Source organism: Sceloporus occidentalis, unplaced genomic scaffold (assembly GCF_023333645.1).
Source record: "Sceloporus occidentalis isolate IW3139 unplaced genomic scaffold, rSceOcc1.0.p SCAF_1, whole genome shotgun sequence".
Taxonomy (NCBI): domain Eukaryota; kingdom Metazoa; phylum Chordata; class Lepidosauria; order Squamata; family Phrynosomatidae; genus Sceloporus; species Sceloporus occidentalis.
The window spans coordinates 173,348,067-173,366,782 of NW_028316981.1; the positions used below are offsets into that span (position 1 = coordinate 173,348,067).

An 18,716-nucleotide genomic window follows, 5' to 3' on the forward strand; every position below is an offset into this window, starting at 1 on the left:
TCCTTCACTGCAGTTAGATTTCTGGGTATTTTAGTTTCAAAGTTTGGAAAAGTTATCTTTTTGGATTACATCTTCCAGAATCTCACAGCCAGCATGGCCAGTGGAGATGCTGGCTGTGGGATTCTGGTATCTGTGGATCAAAAGTAAATATTTTCGAATTCTGCTTAGTTCTTAGGTTATGGTGTACTGGGCTCTGTACATCATACCAGACTTTGTAATTATAATAGGGAGTAGGGGGACTGTGTCTTTCTTTGTGTTCATTCTGTATGGTATTTGTGGTTGATTTGCTTATTTTATGTATGAGGTGTGTGTGTGTGTGTGTATTGTGTATACACACACACACACACACACACACACACCAGAATCTCCTACCATGTCCCAGATTCCAGGAAGTCCCATATTTCCTGATCCAAACAAGTACTCTGTAGCAAAGAGCCAAACACTTACACTGATGCCTGCTTTCATTGGATTGCCAAGGTCACAGATGACCATCTTGGTGTCATTCACTGTGTCATAGTTGCAGCTCTGGCTGGAAAGGTTCTAGAGAGAAAGGCAAAAAGAAGTCATGATAAGAAGAGGGAATTGCTATTGCCCATTACTTTGTGAAGGGAAGGGAACAAGAGGGGAAGACACAGTGTAGCAATATTTCTCCAGAAGCAACTCTTGGTGAGTTCTGTATACCAAAGCAAATGACAAATAAAGCACAAGGCCAATACAGAATTGAACATTTTTCAGTAGTCATTCCCTCTAAACCTAAGAAATCCTGGGGAAAGTTTTGTGAAGGAATAAGAGCAGTGAAGGGATGGATAGCAGCCAGAGTTTTCTAACAGAAAATTGTCAGAACTCTCACTATTATGGTTGTCAATCATCTATTTGCTTTTTTTTTAATCTTAGTTGAGTCATTGAATGGAATAAGCGACACTATTAGATAGATTTAAAAACAGCAATGTTTAATTTTTTAATTCAAAATGAATGATTGATTTGCATTCAAAATGTATGATTAGAATGGAAGGGGTTCCATTCTAATTGGTAGGCTGAGGTAGGCCTGCTACTGAGATATACTGCCACTGATAATGTCACAAATAGGAGTCATCTTAAAACAAGAGCCATTCCCTTCTGTGTGTATATGAGAAAAGGAGGAAATCCTCTTCCAAGAGCAGCAGGGTTGGCTGAGGGCATCTGACTGCCTGACCTCCTCGTTTCTCACACAGCAGCCAACTGGACTGATAGATAAAAGAATAAGAGCCTTCATGGCACTTGAGGCAACAGGAGAGTTTAGGAGGCTTAGGACATGCCTAGAGCTCTGCCTTCCAAGAGATGAGAAGGGACAGTTGCTTTTAAGCAAGGCAACCTCACTGATTATTTGTTATGGCCTCATTCTCAGGACCCTTGCGAGGAGTGGTCATAATAATTACAACTACAAAACCAGTACTGACGTGCAATATGATATACTTATACAAGTTCCCTCTCTCATGAGGAGTACTACTTTTTGCAAATCTGCATGACAGCAAACATATTTCCTCAGCTCATTACAAAGTTCCTGCTTTAAAAAAAACAATGGCTCAAATAATGACCCTTGGAAATCTACATTATGTATCAGAATATAAGGGAAATAAAGAATCATGAATATGGAACAGCTTTGCTCCTGTGTCCTGATGTCAAGGCTTCTTTTCAGAGAAGTCTGTAAAATAAATTCACACCCCACATTTCCAACCAATGAGATGCAAAGCCTGAAGAAAGGCATTGGGATGTTACACGTGGAGGGATACCTACCCCATGGTTCCGCAGAACCCCTGTGTAATCTGCTTCTGGTGGGATGATAACATGTAGCTCAGCCTCATAGGCTCCACCTTCTCCACGGTTCTGAGCATGGAATGAGAGGTTCAGTGCGTTCTTGTCTCCCAGATAGACAACGGAATGATCTCTGCAAAGGATTAGGTCCAGAACGAGTGAGAGCACATACCAAAGTGGATGACCCCAAAGCTAAAATACAGGCATGCCAAGTCAAGGACAGAAAGTTCAACATCGGTATCTGGGGTGCCACAGCTTCTCCATTTTGGACAATAGGACAATGGGTGTTTTCTATACGTGAGATACATCAGATACAGACCCTTCTGCATCTATGTTGTCCTGAACATTAATACCATTGCTAGCATTATTACAAGACATAAGACCCGCCTTGATCCAATACAGGGAGAGGCAGGATACAAATAATAATAATAATAATAATAATAATAATAATTATTATTATTATTAGACTGATGGAAAATAACCACAACACACACTTTTACAAGTGTTTTTTTAAAAGGTATCTCAAATGTGCACAATACTGGATATCTGGAGTTATATTATTTTCCTCTTAACTGCTTACTGTTTCCCCCTCAACTGCTGGAATCTGCTTCCTAAGTACTGAAACAGGAACCTTTTCAATGCTACCAAAGAAGAAAGAGGGAAAGGAGACTCATCATGATTAATTAGATGATCTTTGACAGATCTCGGGAAGAAAGCTTTCTAGTAAGACACACCACTGGTTCATCTAGCTTAATAATTCCTGGCAGTGACGCTTCCTGGCAGTTCCAACATAAGCCTTCCCTGACCCTGCCTGGAGATGCTGAGGACCCTGGGAATTAAACCTGGAACCTTTTCCATGCAAAGTATGAAATCTCGTATTGACCTATATGTCCATTCACTATCCTGCACTCTTTTGTTTCCCTTTGATGGCACCAGGGGTGTAATGATCTCCTGTGGTCCAAGCAGCCAAACCACAGCCCTGTTATGGCTTTTAGCCCAGCAGACCCTTAAATTCATGCTGCCTCCACCCCGTGGATTTATAAAAGAATTTCTCTTAACCTACACTGGGACCAGTTAAGGAACTTTATTTCTACTTCTTTACTGATCATTTCAAGCATCAACCGAGCCAGAACACGTGTAAAAGGAGTGTCGAGTAGTAGATACTTTAAGGAGATATTTATTATAAATAACAAAATATAACTAAAATATAAGTCATACAAGAAAGAATCTTGCAGGTACAATATTTGTAAGTATATAATATTCCATTCATACACACTATTAAAAAATAAATAAACCTAAATGTCCTATTCTGATTCTAACTTCCAAGATTCACTCTTTAACTATCACTCCCGATCTCTAACCGACACTCTCTCCCCCAAGTGCCACTTGGTCTCTGAGGCCTTATATCTCCTTCTCACAGAAGCTTGCAGAAAAACCTTTATCTTGCTCACTGACTGGTCAAGTGAGCCTTCCATAGCAGTGATGTCATTCTGTATTTGCATAAACCTCCCTTTACTGCCTGAAGAAGACCTCAATTGACTGGAGCCCAGTCATTACAAGGGGGAAGCAAAATGTCAAGTATAAGCAAGGGAGATTGTGGCTCCATGGGGCTCCAATGTCAAAGTTCTGCTTGGGTGCACATAAACATATGTTCGTATTCATATGCAGCTGTTGGCATCCTGTGTGAGTCAGAATTCTCTTCCAACCATGAGATAAGCAAAATCCCCCTCAAAATTCACATTTAAGCACTCCATGTTGTCAGAAAGCAGGGGAAGAGTGCAGACACGTCCAACTATTTTTTTGTAGCTGGACGAGCTGCAAGGATGTCATATGGACATAACTCACAAAAACTTTCTAGTGATCTCTGTGGATGCAGTGTCCATCTACAGGAAAATCATTAGATGTGTTCCTGTTCAGTCTCCTGCTCTCTAAAAACAGGGAAATGGCCATGTTGAGGGGGCGAGTGGCATGCAGTTACTTTATTTCAGCCTGGTTTATGGCTCAGCAAAAGGAAGCAGGGCAGAGCCTTACCCAAAGACGTCAAGCTGGAGATCAGGGACGCAGACATTGTCTTCACCACAGTCAAGCTGAATCTGGGCCTGGTGGACCAAGAATACCAGATATGAGACAGATGCACCTCTTGATCTCTGTTCACCTACACTGGGAGGAATCAGTTGATCTGTATATATTTGCTAACCTCTTGCAGGCTCTTGCATGGTCTACAATGTATGAAGTGTGAAAGGTACCAAGAAGCCAACTACCTCAACTGTTATTCACACCACAGCTGCCCAAATTACTGGTATGTAATGTGCCAAAAACAAGTGTGTTGCATCACGGTGCTAACAAGCAACCAAACTGAGTCAGAAAACATGTGGACTTATGTGCTTTGTCAGAAAGGTACCATATTCTCTGCCAAGGCAATCAAGTCCATGATGATGAAAGGCCATCTGTACTAGAAGAGTCTTTCTGGACCACAATCTCAGGCCTCAGCTACAAGCAACCCCACAAAAACCCCTTGCTTTGGTCCCTGAAAATCACATCCCACTTGTACTACTTATTGATTCCTCAAAGGAGGAAGAAACAATGGCAGACAGAAAAAATGAAAACAACCTACATTTTAAGCTCCCAATATGATATCATTCACTGCCCACTCTGGGATCCTTCTCTCTTTTTTATCTTTATAATCCTTCCCCATGCAGTAAGATGATCTAGAATGAAAGTTGCCACTAATGTTTGTCCTCTCATCTTCCTCCCATGAACCTCACAGAGAGGCATAAATCTGAATCTGGGTTACAGCATTCTATGCTGTAACACCAGGTTGCCCTCTATAAAGTGGTGCATTGCAGTTCCCATAATCCCTCATTGCCTGCTATGCTAGCTTAACTGCAGTCCAGCAATGTCTAGAGGGTGACATATTCCTCACACTCCTGGCCTATGGCAGTGCTGCTCGAAGTGGTGGCCCCTGCATTAGTGCCAGACTGCAATCTATCAGCTGCTGATCTGTAGCATGCTTCCAGCTTACTATGGGAAAATAACAACAAGGCACAAATATGATGCAAATCTCTGGCATACTGAGGAAAATGATTGCCAGTCTGCCACATCAGATTGTTTGAGAAGCACTGCTTTACACTATACTAGCTCACAGTAACATCTTCACAGCAGCAGAGAAAGCAAAAGGCTACACTGGAAAACTAGACTGTTCTGGACTGAACAGGCACATATCATGGGACGGGAGGGAGGAGGCACATCTTAGGCTTTCCTCTCTCATGTGTGTACACAACTGTGCTTCAGTCTATCCTGTGAGAAAGGGAAGAAGCTTCTTCTGAATAAATCCATGGCACTCAATACACTTTCATTGAGCACTGAAAATCACACACATACACCCAGCCTTAATGGACAATCCCTCACCCATACAGTACACACCTTCTGTTCAATGTGGTTGTGAGTGAGGTAGTTGAGAATGGGTTGCAGACCATGTGCATCTGGTGGAGCCTCTGGATCCAGAGAGAAGTTGAGAGACAAGTATATAGGGGACAGCTTATCCCGGAATTCAGACTCGCTCTGGATTGAGAGAATAAGAGAGAGAGAGAGACAGACAGACAGAGAGAGTGAGGACAAGGTGTCCTATATGGCTCAGGTTCAGGCTATTTGGCAGACCATATCTTTCGGTATGAACCAAACCAGGCTCTGAGATGTTCAGGAGAGGCTCTTCTCTCAGTCTCACCACCATCACAAGCACAACTGGTGGGGACAGAAGAGAGGGCCTTCTTGGTGGCTGCACCTAGATTCTAGAACTCCCTTCCAAGGGAGACCAGAATAATCTCCTCTTTGTTGTCCTTCCACCTGCAGACTAATACCTTTTTGTTTAGACAGGGGTTTAAAACAGAAAGCTTTTAAAAAACATCTTCAACTTGGTGTGTTGTTTTGATGTGTATGATTTTAAAGTGCTTTTCTCTTTTTAAAGTTATTCTATTTTTAAACAAATGATCTGTTTCAATATTGCAATAGTTTAATTCCATTTTACTGTCAGCTTTGTAAGTTTTTAACTGTAAGTTTTTAGACTGTAAGTTGCTTTGGGTCCCAATTTTGGGAGAAAAGTGGGATACAAATTAATATAATAAATAAATAAATAAGTGCCTGAAGCATGTGCCACAACTTTTTTTTTTTTTTTTGATGGATGGAGTATGGGATCTTTGATGTTCTTCTAGTTCTCAGAATAACAGTGGGGATTGCAAAACAGTTGCATATCCAGTCAAATCCCATATACATTGCTGTTACCATTTATACAATGACAACCATGTGCCAGAGTTACTAAGTTCCACTCTGTCCTATAGACACACATGCACATGACAGTAAAAATGTTAACTGAGGAAAGGTTTTTGTTTCTTGCTGAGTGCCAGGGTGGTGTAGTGATTTGAGCATTGGACTATTGTTCTGTAGACTAGGCGTTGACTCCCCATTCAGCCATGGAAACCCACTGTGTGACCCTGGGCAAGTCACACATTCTCAGCCTCAGAGAAAGATAAAACCAAACCTCTTCTGAATCTTGCTATGAAACTTCATGAAAGGGTCACCTTAGGGTCACCACAAATCAGAAATGACTTGAAGGCAGACAACAACAATTTTATCTTCTTCTTATCCTTAAAGGGAAGTGTAGGGAAAGTGCTGTCTGCAGGTAAACTCCCCACTGGCAGTTTCTGAAGCTGTCAAGTGGCCCCAGTCACATAATTTTTGAAAGATATTTATTTTTTTAAAAGCTAGAAATAGCCCCTCATCTGCCTTTTTTAAATCTGGTAGATTTGCATCAAAAGGTGAACAAATTCCCCTCTAACCCACCCAAATTACAACCTTACAGCTCAGTAGGCAGACTCAGAGGCAGTCAGGTTCCAAACAGGAAGATCTACTGAACCTCTCCTCCAGATGAAGTCCTATGTTCTTTATAGATCATGATTTATGTTGAGATCCATGTACAGATTTAGGGTGGGAATGATGCAGGATGCCTCTGGGAGCCCTTCTACTACTCCACAAAATTGGCCTCAAACAGAGGACTAGGCCCTTAGTAGCTTCCATTCTAAATCTATTTAAAGCCTTTTAATTTTCCCACAAAACTGGTGCAACCTGCATTAATCCAGAGGAAGGAAAATGGGTGGGGTGAATGTGGCTTCCAGACCCTCTGTTTGCCCACCCCTGAATTAGGGGTCAAACAGGTGCACTATTTGGCCTGAGATGCAAAAATAATGTAAGCCATTTCAAGGACTTTTCTCCTTCTGCTAGAGACTCTCTCGAAATAGTGGCAGCAAGGCTTGCTTGCACTGCTTGTTACTTACCCTGAGGTAGATCTTCATCTCACGACACTCAGAGCTGGCACCATTACGGAGCTGGAGAGTCTGGATCAGGTGGGCCTGCTGGGTGTGGAGGAAGAGCGCCCGCTTCACTGCCCCTTTGTGCTTGAGGCGGTCAAGGTGCAACTCCACAGTGAATCCTGCCCAGATAAGAGAGAACATGCTTCTGAGATTTAACAGTGCCATGCTCAAGCAGGTAAAGCATCCACCTGCAACATGACATTCCTCCCTCTGCCCCCATGGATTAAATATGGATTTTTCTACATGCAAAACATGTACTCTACTGCTCAGTTTTCTTGTGCTTAACCTTCCATCTGAAGGTGCCTTCATGCATTGGGCCCTCTGCATCTTTGTACATGGGCAACATCCCCACAGCATCTTCCTGTGTTCTCATCATAATGTCTAACGCATTGAAATCCCTAAAACTGACAAAGCAAGGGCCTAAAAATGCAAGCATCCCTGGGACCTCTGTTACAGGACAGCTCTCCCTCTCCACATTGTTAGCTCTTCCTCATCTCTTGCTTGCCATGACAAGATGACCCAAGATATAGGCAGGCAGGGCCAGGAAATTTTAGAGCTCTGTCTGTGCCTTAGCAACTCTCAGACTGAGAGATACAGGCCACAGCCAGCAGATTTATAGGACTAGGTGGAACTCTATTAGTCTTGTCTATTATGTGACCCTTGCCAAGCTGGTTGTTCATGCTGAACAATTGGTAATGGACAGAAGGAAGCCATGGCCAACTCTGAATACACAGAGTGGAATATAGGCCCCACCTAGGATCAATCACTGAACAGAATGATGACTAGGAATGAGAAGGGCATCTATGAAAGAACTAGGCAAGATCCTAAAGAGCAAAGACATACAACTGAGCAGTAAAGTTAGAATCGTCCAAGCCATCACCATTTACAGATGTGAGAGCTGGACCGTGAAGAAAGCTGACAGAAAGAAAATAAACTTATTCAAAATATGGGGCTGGAGAAGAATTCTGATATCATGGAAAAACAAAAAGACAAACTAATGGGTCCCTGAACAGATCAAGTCTTTAATCTCCTTGGAAGCCAACATGATGAACCCAAGGCTATCGTATTTTGGCCATATCATGAGAAGGCACGACTCACTGGAAAAGACAATAATGCTAGAAAGGGTAGGAATAATGCTAGGAAAGGGTAGTAGAAAGGGAGGAAGAACACATGCCAGATGAATAGATTCAATCAGATAGGTCATGGGACTTAATTTGCAGGATCTGAGTGGGAAGATGGAGGAAAGGGGATCTTAGAGATGTCTCATCCACAGGGTCACCATGAGTTGGGGTCAACTCAAGGGCAGTTAACAACAACCCTAAAAACCTCACCCTATGAACCCAGGCTCCATACAGTTTATGGCTGCCATAGCCTTCCAAGCTGAAACCTAACAACAAACAACTGTTTTCTTTATTTCCAGACCTACTGATAAGAATCATTTAGGCAAGAATCTGTCCTGGATCTCTCTTCCTGCAACCCCCAAAACTCTGTCTGATTTCAAAGTTAAGGTAAATGTTTGTGCCACCCCCTGTCTTGCCTGAGCTACAGGCCTGTGTTTATTCACTGCTGAGTAGCCTTTTGCTTTATACAAGCCTGTCTTCTCCCAGGATTATCATCTGACTATCTCTGCTGCTTCTGAATTTTTCCATCTGTTTCACAAAGTGACTTCATGACCCCATTTCCTGCTTCTGCGTAAAGAGCCCTCCCAAACAGACCTGAAAATCTGGCATTGGGTCAACCTCCAGCTGATCATACTGTAAATCAGGGCTGGAAAATGTGTGCCCCCCCATTTCCTATCATCATTTTCCACTGGTTGAACTACCTAGGGATGATGGGGTTTGCAGTCCAACAATAACTGGATGAATACACCTTGTCTACCTTTGATCTAGTCTTTTGGCCTGTTGATGACCACAAATCATCTCTGCAAGATTCCGAGAGATAGTATTCTACCCAGCCAGCATTGCAGGTGGTATGGATGTGCACGGAGAGGTCAGTTGGATCCCCATTTGCAAGACAAAAATATTCCTGGACAGCAAACATATCACCTGCCAACATGCCCCTTCCCTCATCCCATCACTTCTCCAACCTGTTACTTACCAATAGTATCAGGCACATGCTTCCCAGATGCATTCAAACAGAAGCTCAGGTTGATGCTGGTGACAAGGGGAAAGAAGAGAGTAATGAGTGACTGAAAGAAACCTGTAAGAGACAGGATGGTCTAGTAGACAGAGGCTTGATTAGGCTTGGTGGTTTCAATATCTGGAGTTTGAGCCATTGCTTGGTCATGATTTCCTCTGCAATTCCACTGATAGTAGCATCATACTATTAAGAGCCACCTTCAATGGATTGCTTGAGGAGGCAATGATGACTGCAAAGCACTTTGACATAATAAAAAGTCAACTCAGTATACAAAGGAGGAGGAGCCAATCAAGACAGATAGGCTAATCCCTGCAGCCAGAAGTCCTGCTGGATCAGATCAAAGGTCATTCTAGTCCACCATTCTGTTCCCACACAGGCCAGTCAGTTACCTAGAGGAAGCTCACCAGCAGGACATGAGTGTAACAGTAGTCTCTTTGCATTGTGAGGAACTAGAGCTCATTGGCTGAGAATTCTCCTCAACTCCACAAGAACCATGGCAGTTAAAGTACAACCGTAGACTAGTACTATAATTGTGTAGTGTGAAAGGGCCCAATCTTTCTGTTGCAGCAATGGAAAAATGAGAGTGATAACATCTAACTGGGGTGTTAGAACGATGAGATCTGTCAGAGCCTCCCATCATGTGGTCCCAGCTAGGCCCCTGGTCTTCTACAATCAGCCAATTAATTGACAGGTTGGACATGCAGCCAAGAACCCAAACACCTCACACACACACACAGCCCCCCTGTTGCTCAGCAACTGAAAAACTCAAGCCTGCGTAAATAACCTCCTCTTCTCCAGTCCACCCATATCCCTATCACAGCCAGAAAGACAGCACAGACCCTGCTTAGCCCAAGCAAATCTGGAAAACACAAGACATGATATTTTTAGCCACATGGAGATAACTTGAAAATGATTTCCATGTGATCATTTATTCCACTGCTGTCATAAAGTGGGCCAGCACTCTCCCCTTCCTAGTTCGTCACTTGTACAGTGTGCCAATGAAGGCTAGCACAGGCACGGAGATGTTTCACAGCCACAGGCAGACCCGTTCTGGTGCTTACTGAGGCTTATAGACTTCGAGTCCAAAGCATCTGCAGGGTACCAGGTTGCTCATCCATGAAATGATGAGCTGGGTCATGCAGGACAGAGGCCACTCTAGGTATTTATTGCAGCTTTTGATGGCAGCAGCTGTCACAAGCTTCTACCAAGTGATTTCTTCCAGCTCTCTGCACTGCTACACAACAACATGAGAGTCAGTGTGGCACAGTGGTTAAAAGTCCTGGGATGGATGTGGGAAATCTAGGTTTGAGTCCCCTTTGAGCAATGAAACCCACCCTGACTCAGCCACTTCCTCTCTCTCAGACTGACCAACCTCACAAGATTGTTCTGAGGACAAAGCAGGAAAGGGAAACAGAGACATATTTATTGTCTTGAGCTCACTGAGTGAAAAAACAGGATATAAAAGTAAAAAATTAAATAGGCAAATGAATTCATATTTAGACCAGCAGTAGCTCAAAGGAACAGACATTCAAATTATAGTTGTGTAAGAAACGCCCAACATTTCCAAACCCTGTCTTATATAGCTACAAGGTAGTGTGCAAAAGGAAATGTAAACCAGGCTGCAAAACACTGATGAAGGTTTAAAATCCGGATCTCTTCTTTCCTGTTACTCACAAGAAAAGCAGTGAGACTGCTTTCAGCCATAATCCACCAAGATCTTATATGCATAGAGTTTTCTCACTGTCCCGCCAGATAAACCTTAGAAAACTTCCTGATGAAAGGTGGGTAACTTTCCCTCCAGACCAGAGTTTGGAAGTTACTTTGGGAGGGGGGGGTACAACTTCCAGAATCCCCCAGCCAGTATCACTAGCAAGAGTTCTGGGGGTTGTAGTCTAAGAATAGTGCTTACTACCTCTGCTCAGGATATATCCCTGCACTTGCTATGGGGAAGCTGCTGCCTTAGATTAGCTTTAAGAGTCATGATGTCTGCCAAGGAACTCTTGGAAACATAAGGGGAGCTTAGGGGGAAGTACGGTAGGTGCTGAAACAAAACTACACTTCCCAGATCAATTTGAGGGGGGAAAAACATTTACAGTTTGTTCTTGCAATGGTACCTTGCAAAATGGCTTCTCCTTCTTGCCCAAACATCACTCACCAAGCAACCGGTGTTCCTGTGCCCTCCAGGATGCAAGCTCGCTCTTCAGGGTTAAACATGTTAGGGAAGATGCTGAGGGTAGCACTGGCATGAACAATGGGACGACCCCTGTAGGTGGGGTAGGAGAGAGAATTGATCCAAGTTGAGAGCAAAGACCTTGGAAGCAAGCATTCAGTGGCTTGGAAACAGCAAAAACTCAGAAGGACAAAGTCATGGGGATGGTTTTGAGCAAAGCAAAAACAGGGGGCACAACTGAACCCATAAGTTTTGTGCCTTTTTAAATCCTCTTACACTGGCTGGACTATATCTGTCCATACTCTTCTCTCTTTCAGGTAAGAGCATAAGGAGAAGTGTGCTGGATAAGACCAAGGTCGATCCAGCTAACCATTCTCTTCATACTGCAGTCAATCAGATGCAGTCACAAACAGGGCACTGAAAGCAAAGGCACCCTTGAGCTCAGAGGTATACAAACTGTAATACTGGAAGCAACATATAGCCATCATGACTAGTAGCAACTGATAGCCTGTATGTGGTGTAGTGGGTTGTCTGATGGTCTAGGACTCTGGAAGAACAGAGTTCGAATCCCTTCAGAAACTTGAAAAGTAAGCCAAGGACAAAAGGAGAAAGTGGGAGAAGGAAAGAGAAACTGGGACATTTTAAAAGTAGCTGAAAAAATGGAATGTCAGAGGATTAATCAGGACCCTTGCCAAATCAAAACAGGTGGAGGGTATAGGGCAGTGACATGATACAATCCATGGAAAATGGTGAAAATGGCCATCTGACCTTTACTACATCCCTGGGAGGTATAGGATAGATTCACATGCCAGTTATTTACAAGGTGATGGGTGGGATTTTTTTCAGTGATTTGGGGCATCTGGATTGTTGCTCCTGTGAATGCTCCAAGTCATGAGCAACCAAATGTCCTGGCACATCTGGCACTTCCAGGATAATCTAGATAGAAGAAAGTGAGCTATGTGTTTAGTTAAGTATATGTGGTTTGTCTGAGTGTTAAAGTACTGAGAGTACTGAAGTACTGAGAGCACTAAAGTTAAAGAGACAGAAGCAGAGAAAAAGAAATAACACTGTGAATGTGGTAGCTTTTACATTTCATCATTATTTATATAGTGTGTATAAATTTACAGCACTATATAAATAAAGCATAATAATAATAATAATAATAATTATTATTATTATTATTATTATTCTAAATCTGAATTCTTCTCTTCCTAAGTAGCTGAGGATCTCACCCACATACAATGCTTACCTGTAAACTATGGCTGTGTCTACTCCGAAGGCACCTACAATCAGATCTGCAGGAGAGAGAAAAAAGGAGAGAAACATCTAAGTACTGGAAATCTCACTGCAACAGTTTGATACCACTTCCAATGATTTTTTTTTAAAAAAATAGAATATAGCTAAATGTCACATTTGGGGCCTTTTTTGTTTGGTGCAGGACCAACCTTTATATTGTATTTGGACATCATTAAAATTATTGTATAGCTGTATACAGATATTTAGCTATTAGAGTTAATGGCAAATCATTTTACTGGTCCTCTGTATTTTAAGAGTTCACAGTGTCTTCCTCCATCATATCCAGCTTTAACTAACGGTGGCATGGATTGAACCAGGGCCCTTATGCATACACAGCTGGTACTCAACCAAGTAAGTTGTGCTCATTCCACACTAGACATGCCATCTTTACTACTTCACATATCATCCTCACCTGGGTAGCCATTTTTATCCAGGTCTTTGGCTCCACGCAGGGCAAACCCAAAGAAGTCAGGAGTCTGGCCAGGAGGCCAGTGGCCCTGCAATACCTGTGAAGGCTTAGGGTTCAGCCCATCATGCTGGCCATTATACACATAGACCACTCCTTGTTGGGCCTTGCCACCAAATGTTGCTGCAACTGCTACATCTGCAAGAAAATACACTAGAGTCAGTATTTGTCTGTAAGCTTATTGCTATGCAAAGTCCTGAAGAGACCAAGAATTAGCAAGAGACTGAGTCAAAGGAAATAGTAGGAATGGCCAACTATCACCTGTAGTAGCTCATTGTGCAAGCATGGGAGGGACACCAACAGAGAAATGAAAGAGTATTCCCCAGTTAAAGAGCATTCTATTCAAATTTTCATGGGCCACCAAAGGTTTGTTAAGGTACTTCACACATAACATAAAACCATGTATTTTATACAATATTTTTAATAATTTTGTGCGTGAAACAAATTTTGTGAGCATAGAACCATCCAAAAGCAAAGGTGTCAGCCACCCATGAAAAAAGTTTTGGTTTTAGGAGTATTTTGGATTATGGAATGCTGTATAAGGAAGACTCAACCTGTAGCACCTTGCTGCTCATTGTCTTGAACAACTGATATTCAAAGGTACAATATCTCTGCTACTTGAAGTAATATATAATCATCACAATTGGTTTCATAAAGTTACATCCAAGGTACAGAAGCCTCTCAAGGTGGCATAATGGTCCCAAATATGTGTGTATATGTGCATAGTGTTGTTTAGACCTTTAATAGTTATGCCACCCTTACATAAAACTGTTTGCTCCAACCATTACCTTCATCTATCTACCTTTGCACAGTTTCAAGAATTGGATTCTGGGAAAATTAGGCCACTTGCCTTTAGTTCTCCAACTGAAAATCACATATCCTCTCTCCTCACCTTTCCTAAACTTCCATGCCCAGAAGTCTGCTTCCATGTCTGCTATGGAAGGTTTAACACCAGACTGATAGTTTCTCCATATCTATATATGGAAATGCACATCAGGTTCTTAGTTTAAGGTTTTTCTTGCTGTTTTCTCTTTTGTTGTTGTTCCTAGCAACTTTGGAAACCTCTCATGAAACTTCTCACGAGAGAATGAGGTGGAGAAACCAGGTTTGCTTTCAGACAAGGCTTTTTTGTGGTGCCTTTGCCCTGAATGTCCTAAGAATTTTAGAGGGATTCCAGACTACATTGTCCATTTTGAATCCCAAAGCTTCTCCCCTCTGTTTTCTTCTCAAGAACATCTGTTCAGGAAGGGAAGACGGAATAGCTGTACAATGCTTTTTAAATGGTAGTATCCTGTGAGTTTCTACAAATTCCACCAAACTGAGCCAAGGCAGAGATAATCTTACAAGTGTGATGGGAGGAATATCAACCAGCAGATGGCACCAGAATCACATGCAGGACTTCGCTACTCTGTTACTTTTAATGAGGTGAAACTCTCCTACTTATAAAAATGTTGTCCCTAACTGCATGCTGATGTGGATTCAGAATCCCAACTTTGCCCATAAATAAGCACAGGAAGGGGAGGGGGAAAAGTCACTCCTTAGTGTTCAATGCGTCTGTAATTTCTGTGATTTTCACCGAGCATAGTTGTTAAAAGAATAAGTAACCCATGTTATCTTGAGTATGCATGCTATGTCTAGGGCGGGGAGCCTCAGGCCTAGCAGCCAAAAACAAACCCATTCTTTCTAATAGTCCAACCCGCTACCCATTCTACATTTTCTGCTGAAGGAAATCTGACCCCAGCATGCTCTGGTCTGATCCCAGACCCATTTGTTGATTACTTTGTTAGACTATTTCAAAAGGACCTCTGAGGCAGGATTGGGCAAGCTATTGCTTTCCCTAGGATGCTGGATTCCATATAACCTCAGCCCCAGCCAGCCTAGACAATGGCGAAGCACAATGGGAGTTGTAGTTCAGCAACGTCTGGAGAACTACAGACTCCGAGACCTGCTCTAAAGTAATGCTAAAGCAGCAATAGTGGGATGTAGGTAGATCTGCCTAGAAAGCACAGTAGACCACCTGACCTGAGAGCTTTGGTACCTTTAACAGTTCAAATAAAAGACAATTTCTGCAGGTACAATTTGCAACATTGCTGGGATTTACTGGTATGCTGGTTTGAAAAACTCTATTTCTCATCTCTACAATTGTTTTAAAAGAAATGTAAATCTATGTGTTGGAATAATTGTTGTTATTGTGTGCCCTCATCATTTCCGATTTATGCCGGCCCAAAGGCAAATGTATCATGGGGCTTTCTTGGCAATATTTTTCTAGAGGGAGTTTGTATTTACCTTCCCTTGAGAGGCTGAGTGTGGTTGCGAGGGAGTTGCTGCTTTCAACTTGTTTCCTTTCAGAACAGCAAAGAATACATGAATATAAGACTGAAATTTGTTTCCAATTGTTACATATTGACCAGAGAGGCAAATCATTCCAAAAGAAGTTGGATTCTCACTCTAATCACCCCTAACCAGCAAGGCTGACTGTCAGGGATGTTGACCAACAACTTCTGTATTGGCAGAGGTTCTTCAACAATGTCACAAAACAAAACACTGTATGTCAACTATGAAAAGTTTGGAAACCCTATTTGAAAGGGAAAAGAATTTGACATTGTGAAATAAGAGAAGGCTAGAATTAATGAACTGTTTGGTAAATCTGCCCACTCACAATGAAAAGCATTTAATAACAACAACAGAATGAAATTGTTCTAAAAGGACATTTATATTTTGCAAGAAAACTACTGGGAACTTGTTCACTCATTTGTGTGCGTACATGCATCTACATTAATATGTCTGCAGACATTCCATATCTTTGCTCACAGAGACACCTTCCCAGTCACAAATATTCTCTTCTCTATCCCCCTTGCCATAAACTGCCCATCAAATTTCCATACCATTGTAGCCATCCTGGTTGAGATCCCCTAGAGGGGCAATAGCACTGCCAAAGCGGCCAAACTCTTGGTGACCAGTAAGTGCGGCTGATGCATGAGACTCCATGCCATATAGCTTTTGCAGGTAGATGTAGACTCGGCCCACCTCCTGCACACGGCCATCTTCCGTTTTCTCCATAAACAAGGGGGCACCAATCAGTAAGTCATCTAAGCTGCATGGCAGGGGAGAAGGGGAATACAGTAAGAATAGAAATTGCCAACTCTCTAGAGTTGAAAGATACACAGCTCATTACTGGGTTTCAGAAAGCATTGTGAAATCAGCTGGAAGTGTGACAGAAACAGCGTCTGGTCAAACAAAACCCCTTGCCAACCCACTCACTCGGTCTTGTCCTGATCAGGGGCCTATTCACACTACAAGATTATGATGCTTGATTCCCATTTTAATTACCTTTGTTCTAACCTTGGGAATGCTGGGGCTGGCAGTCGAAGCAGGGGCATTTAGAATTCCACATGAGATAGTCTGGTATAGGGGTTTGAGTGTTGGGTTAGGAGTAGGAGAGACCACGGTTCAAATTCTCTCTTGAGCTATGGAAACCCACTGAGTGACCTTGGGAAAGTCACACTCTCTCAAGTTTCGGGGAAGGCAATTGCAAATCCTCTTTGAACAAATCTTGGCAAGAAAATCCCATGATAGGTACACCTTAGGATCACCAGAAGTTGGAAATGACTTGAAGGCTCACAATGAGATATATTTGAAATCCTCAGCTAGAGGACTTCTCTAGTGCCACAACAAACTGCAAACCCCAGGATTCAATAGAATACAGCTGCAGAGTTATCATGCTAAAACTTTGTAGTGTGTTATAGTCTCAGAGCCTGTAAACACTTTTGGGAAGAACTACAACACTTAAGAATTCTCTAGCCAGGGCTGAACCAAAATAGAAAAGCAGTACAGACTGTCAGGACCAGAACATGGCAAAGTTACATTTTGGAACGTAATTCCCAAAATCTCTAGGGAATTCTAGAAGTTGTAGTGTGATAATTAACTTTTCCAGGCTCTGGTCCTGAGCTTCTCATTAGGAGTGCATAGCTTTCCCTCTACTGTTCAGCCTACACAAATCTGACACCTTATGAAAGTCTCTCCAAAACTGGTCCCATTACCAAATGTTCCCCTTTGTCTACAGGTAAGAAGGCTTGCTTGCATGCCCTCTCCCACCATCTTTACTAATGACTGGGTTTGCCTTTTTCGACAACTCACCCATCATTGTTGATGTCAGTGGCAGCCACAGCATATCCAAAATAAGCAGCCATCTGTTGAAGGGAAAAAAATCACAGGCAAGAAAGTTAGCATGGGTTAAGCAGTCTGAAACCATGAAAGAATGGCCAGGATGGTGCTCTTGATCTCTTTAAAGCCATTCAATTTCATTTCCCTGAGAGCCACTCCCCACATGCTTGGTGGCCTTCATGAAAACCAGCTGATCAAGAGCAATTCTGAGGCTTTACTCAGTCTGGTTTTATCCACCCATTTTAGGCAATAGCCTCCATCACTGATGCCTACTGGCAATGCTGCCCACATCTGGCAGGAGTTTTGGTCCAAAAAAGGGTGGAGAATGCTGCTCTTGGACATGTCACAAACTTTGGGTCTTCCAGATGCTTGGGATCACAATTCTTACAGTCTCTTGCACTGGCCAAACTGGGTGGGATTTCTAGGCGTTGAAGTCCCTAGCATCTGAAAGGCCAAAGGAGTCATCCTGCTAGGTGAAAGAGCCTGTGTTGGGCTGCCAACTTCCTCAGATCCAAATTTGCTATTACTGTTCTTGGACTTAGATTCTAACCAGATTTTTAATGACTGGGAGTGGTCTTCCCCTCTTCCCGCTGCTTCTGCACAGCCAACAGAAAAGCAGGGTAGATGTGTTCTAGACTAAAAATAAATTTGATATTTTGCAGCAATAAAAGCAAATATTATGCCAGGAAAAGCAGGACTTCCAACCTGAATAAATTATGCACAGGGTGGGAGAGATGGCACAATTCCTTTTACTTAGACTAGTTTATTTTGAGTTTACCAGTAATAGGATGAATCATATTAATCAGCCACATCTCTGGCTTTTGAAACATCAGCAGGCATTTGCTCACACATTCTTCAATCATATCTTTGAAGTCATATGGCTTACAATAGCTTTTAACTTGTTTGGGGCCCTTAGCGTTCATTTAACTAAAGTAGTTTAAATGAAAGCTCAGAATCCCAGGGAACAAGACACCCAGCACCACATTCTGTGCACCTGCTATGCTATTGCTGAATCATTCATAGACACAGTCTATGGCCCTAAAAAGTTGAAAGCTAATTCATGGGGAAAGGAAACATTATAAGGAAGCATGTAGCTTCTTGGCAATCATAATATACTTCCTTTTTCTTGTACTCTACTGCTTCCTTGGGGGGGGGGGGAACCAACTCCTAAGACAGATATGGGCTGTAGAACATCAGGAGAAGACAACTTATTATGGTTTGAAATAGTGGTTCCCAAATTTTGGTTCTCTGGGCATTTTGGGCTTCACCCCCTAGAATTCCTGACTACTGAGCAAATTGGCTAAGTCTTCTGGGAGTTAAAAGTCCA

At 42.5% G+C, this 18,716-nt stretch overlaps 1 protein-coding gene across 3 annotated transcripts in view; it reads right to left on the reverse strand.

Moving 5' to 3' along the window:
- ITGA5 (integrin subunit alpha 5) overlaps window positions 1-18,716 on the reverse strand; it is a 103,085-nt gene that overhangs the window by 19,617 nt on the left and 64,752 nt on the right. For all 3 annotated transcript variants that reach the window (XM_089482554.1, XM_089482561.1, XM_089482567.1), the window contains 11 exons: window positions 17,363-17,415; window positions 16,111-16,319; window positions 13,172-13,363; window positions 12,713-12,758; window positions 11,449-11,556; window positions 9,252-9,307; window positions 7,119-7,273; window positions 5,215-5,352; window positions 3,823-3,890; window positions 1,774-1,924; window positions 448-540 (listed from right to left, as the gene is read on the reverse strand). In XM_089482554.1, the coding sequence (XP_089338680.1) occupies window positions 448-540; window positions 1,774-1,924; window positions 3,823-3,890; window positions 5,215-5,352; window positions 7,119-7,273; window positions 9,252-9,307; window positions 11,449-11,556; window positions 12,713-12,758; window positions 13,172-13,363; window positions 16,111-16,319; window positions 17,363-17,415 (1,269 nt within the window). The remainder of the gene's footprint in view (window positions 1-447; window positions 541-1,773; window positions 1,925-3,822; window positions 3,891-5,214; window positions 5,353-7,118; window positions 7,274-9,251; window positions 9,308-11,448; window positions 11,557-12,712; window positions 12,759-13,171; window positions 13,364-16,110; window positions 16,320-17,362; window positions 17,416-18,716) is intronic.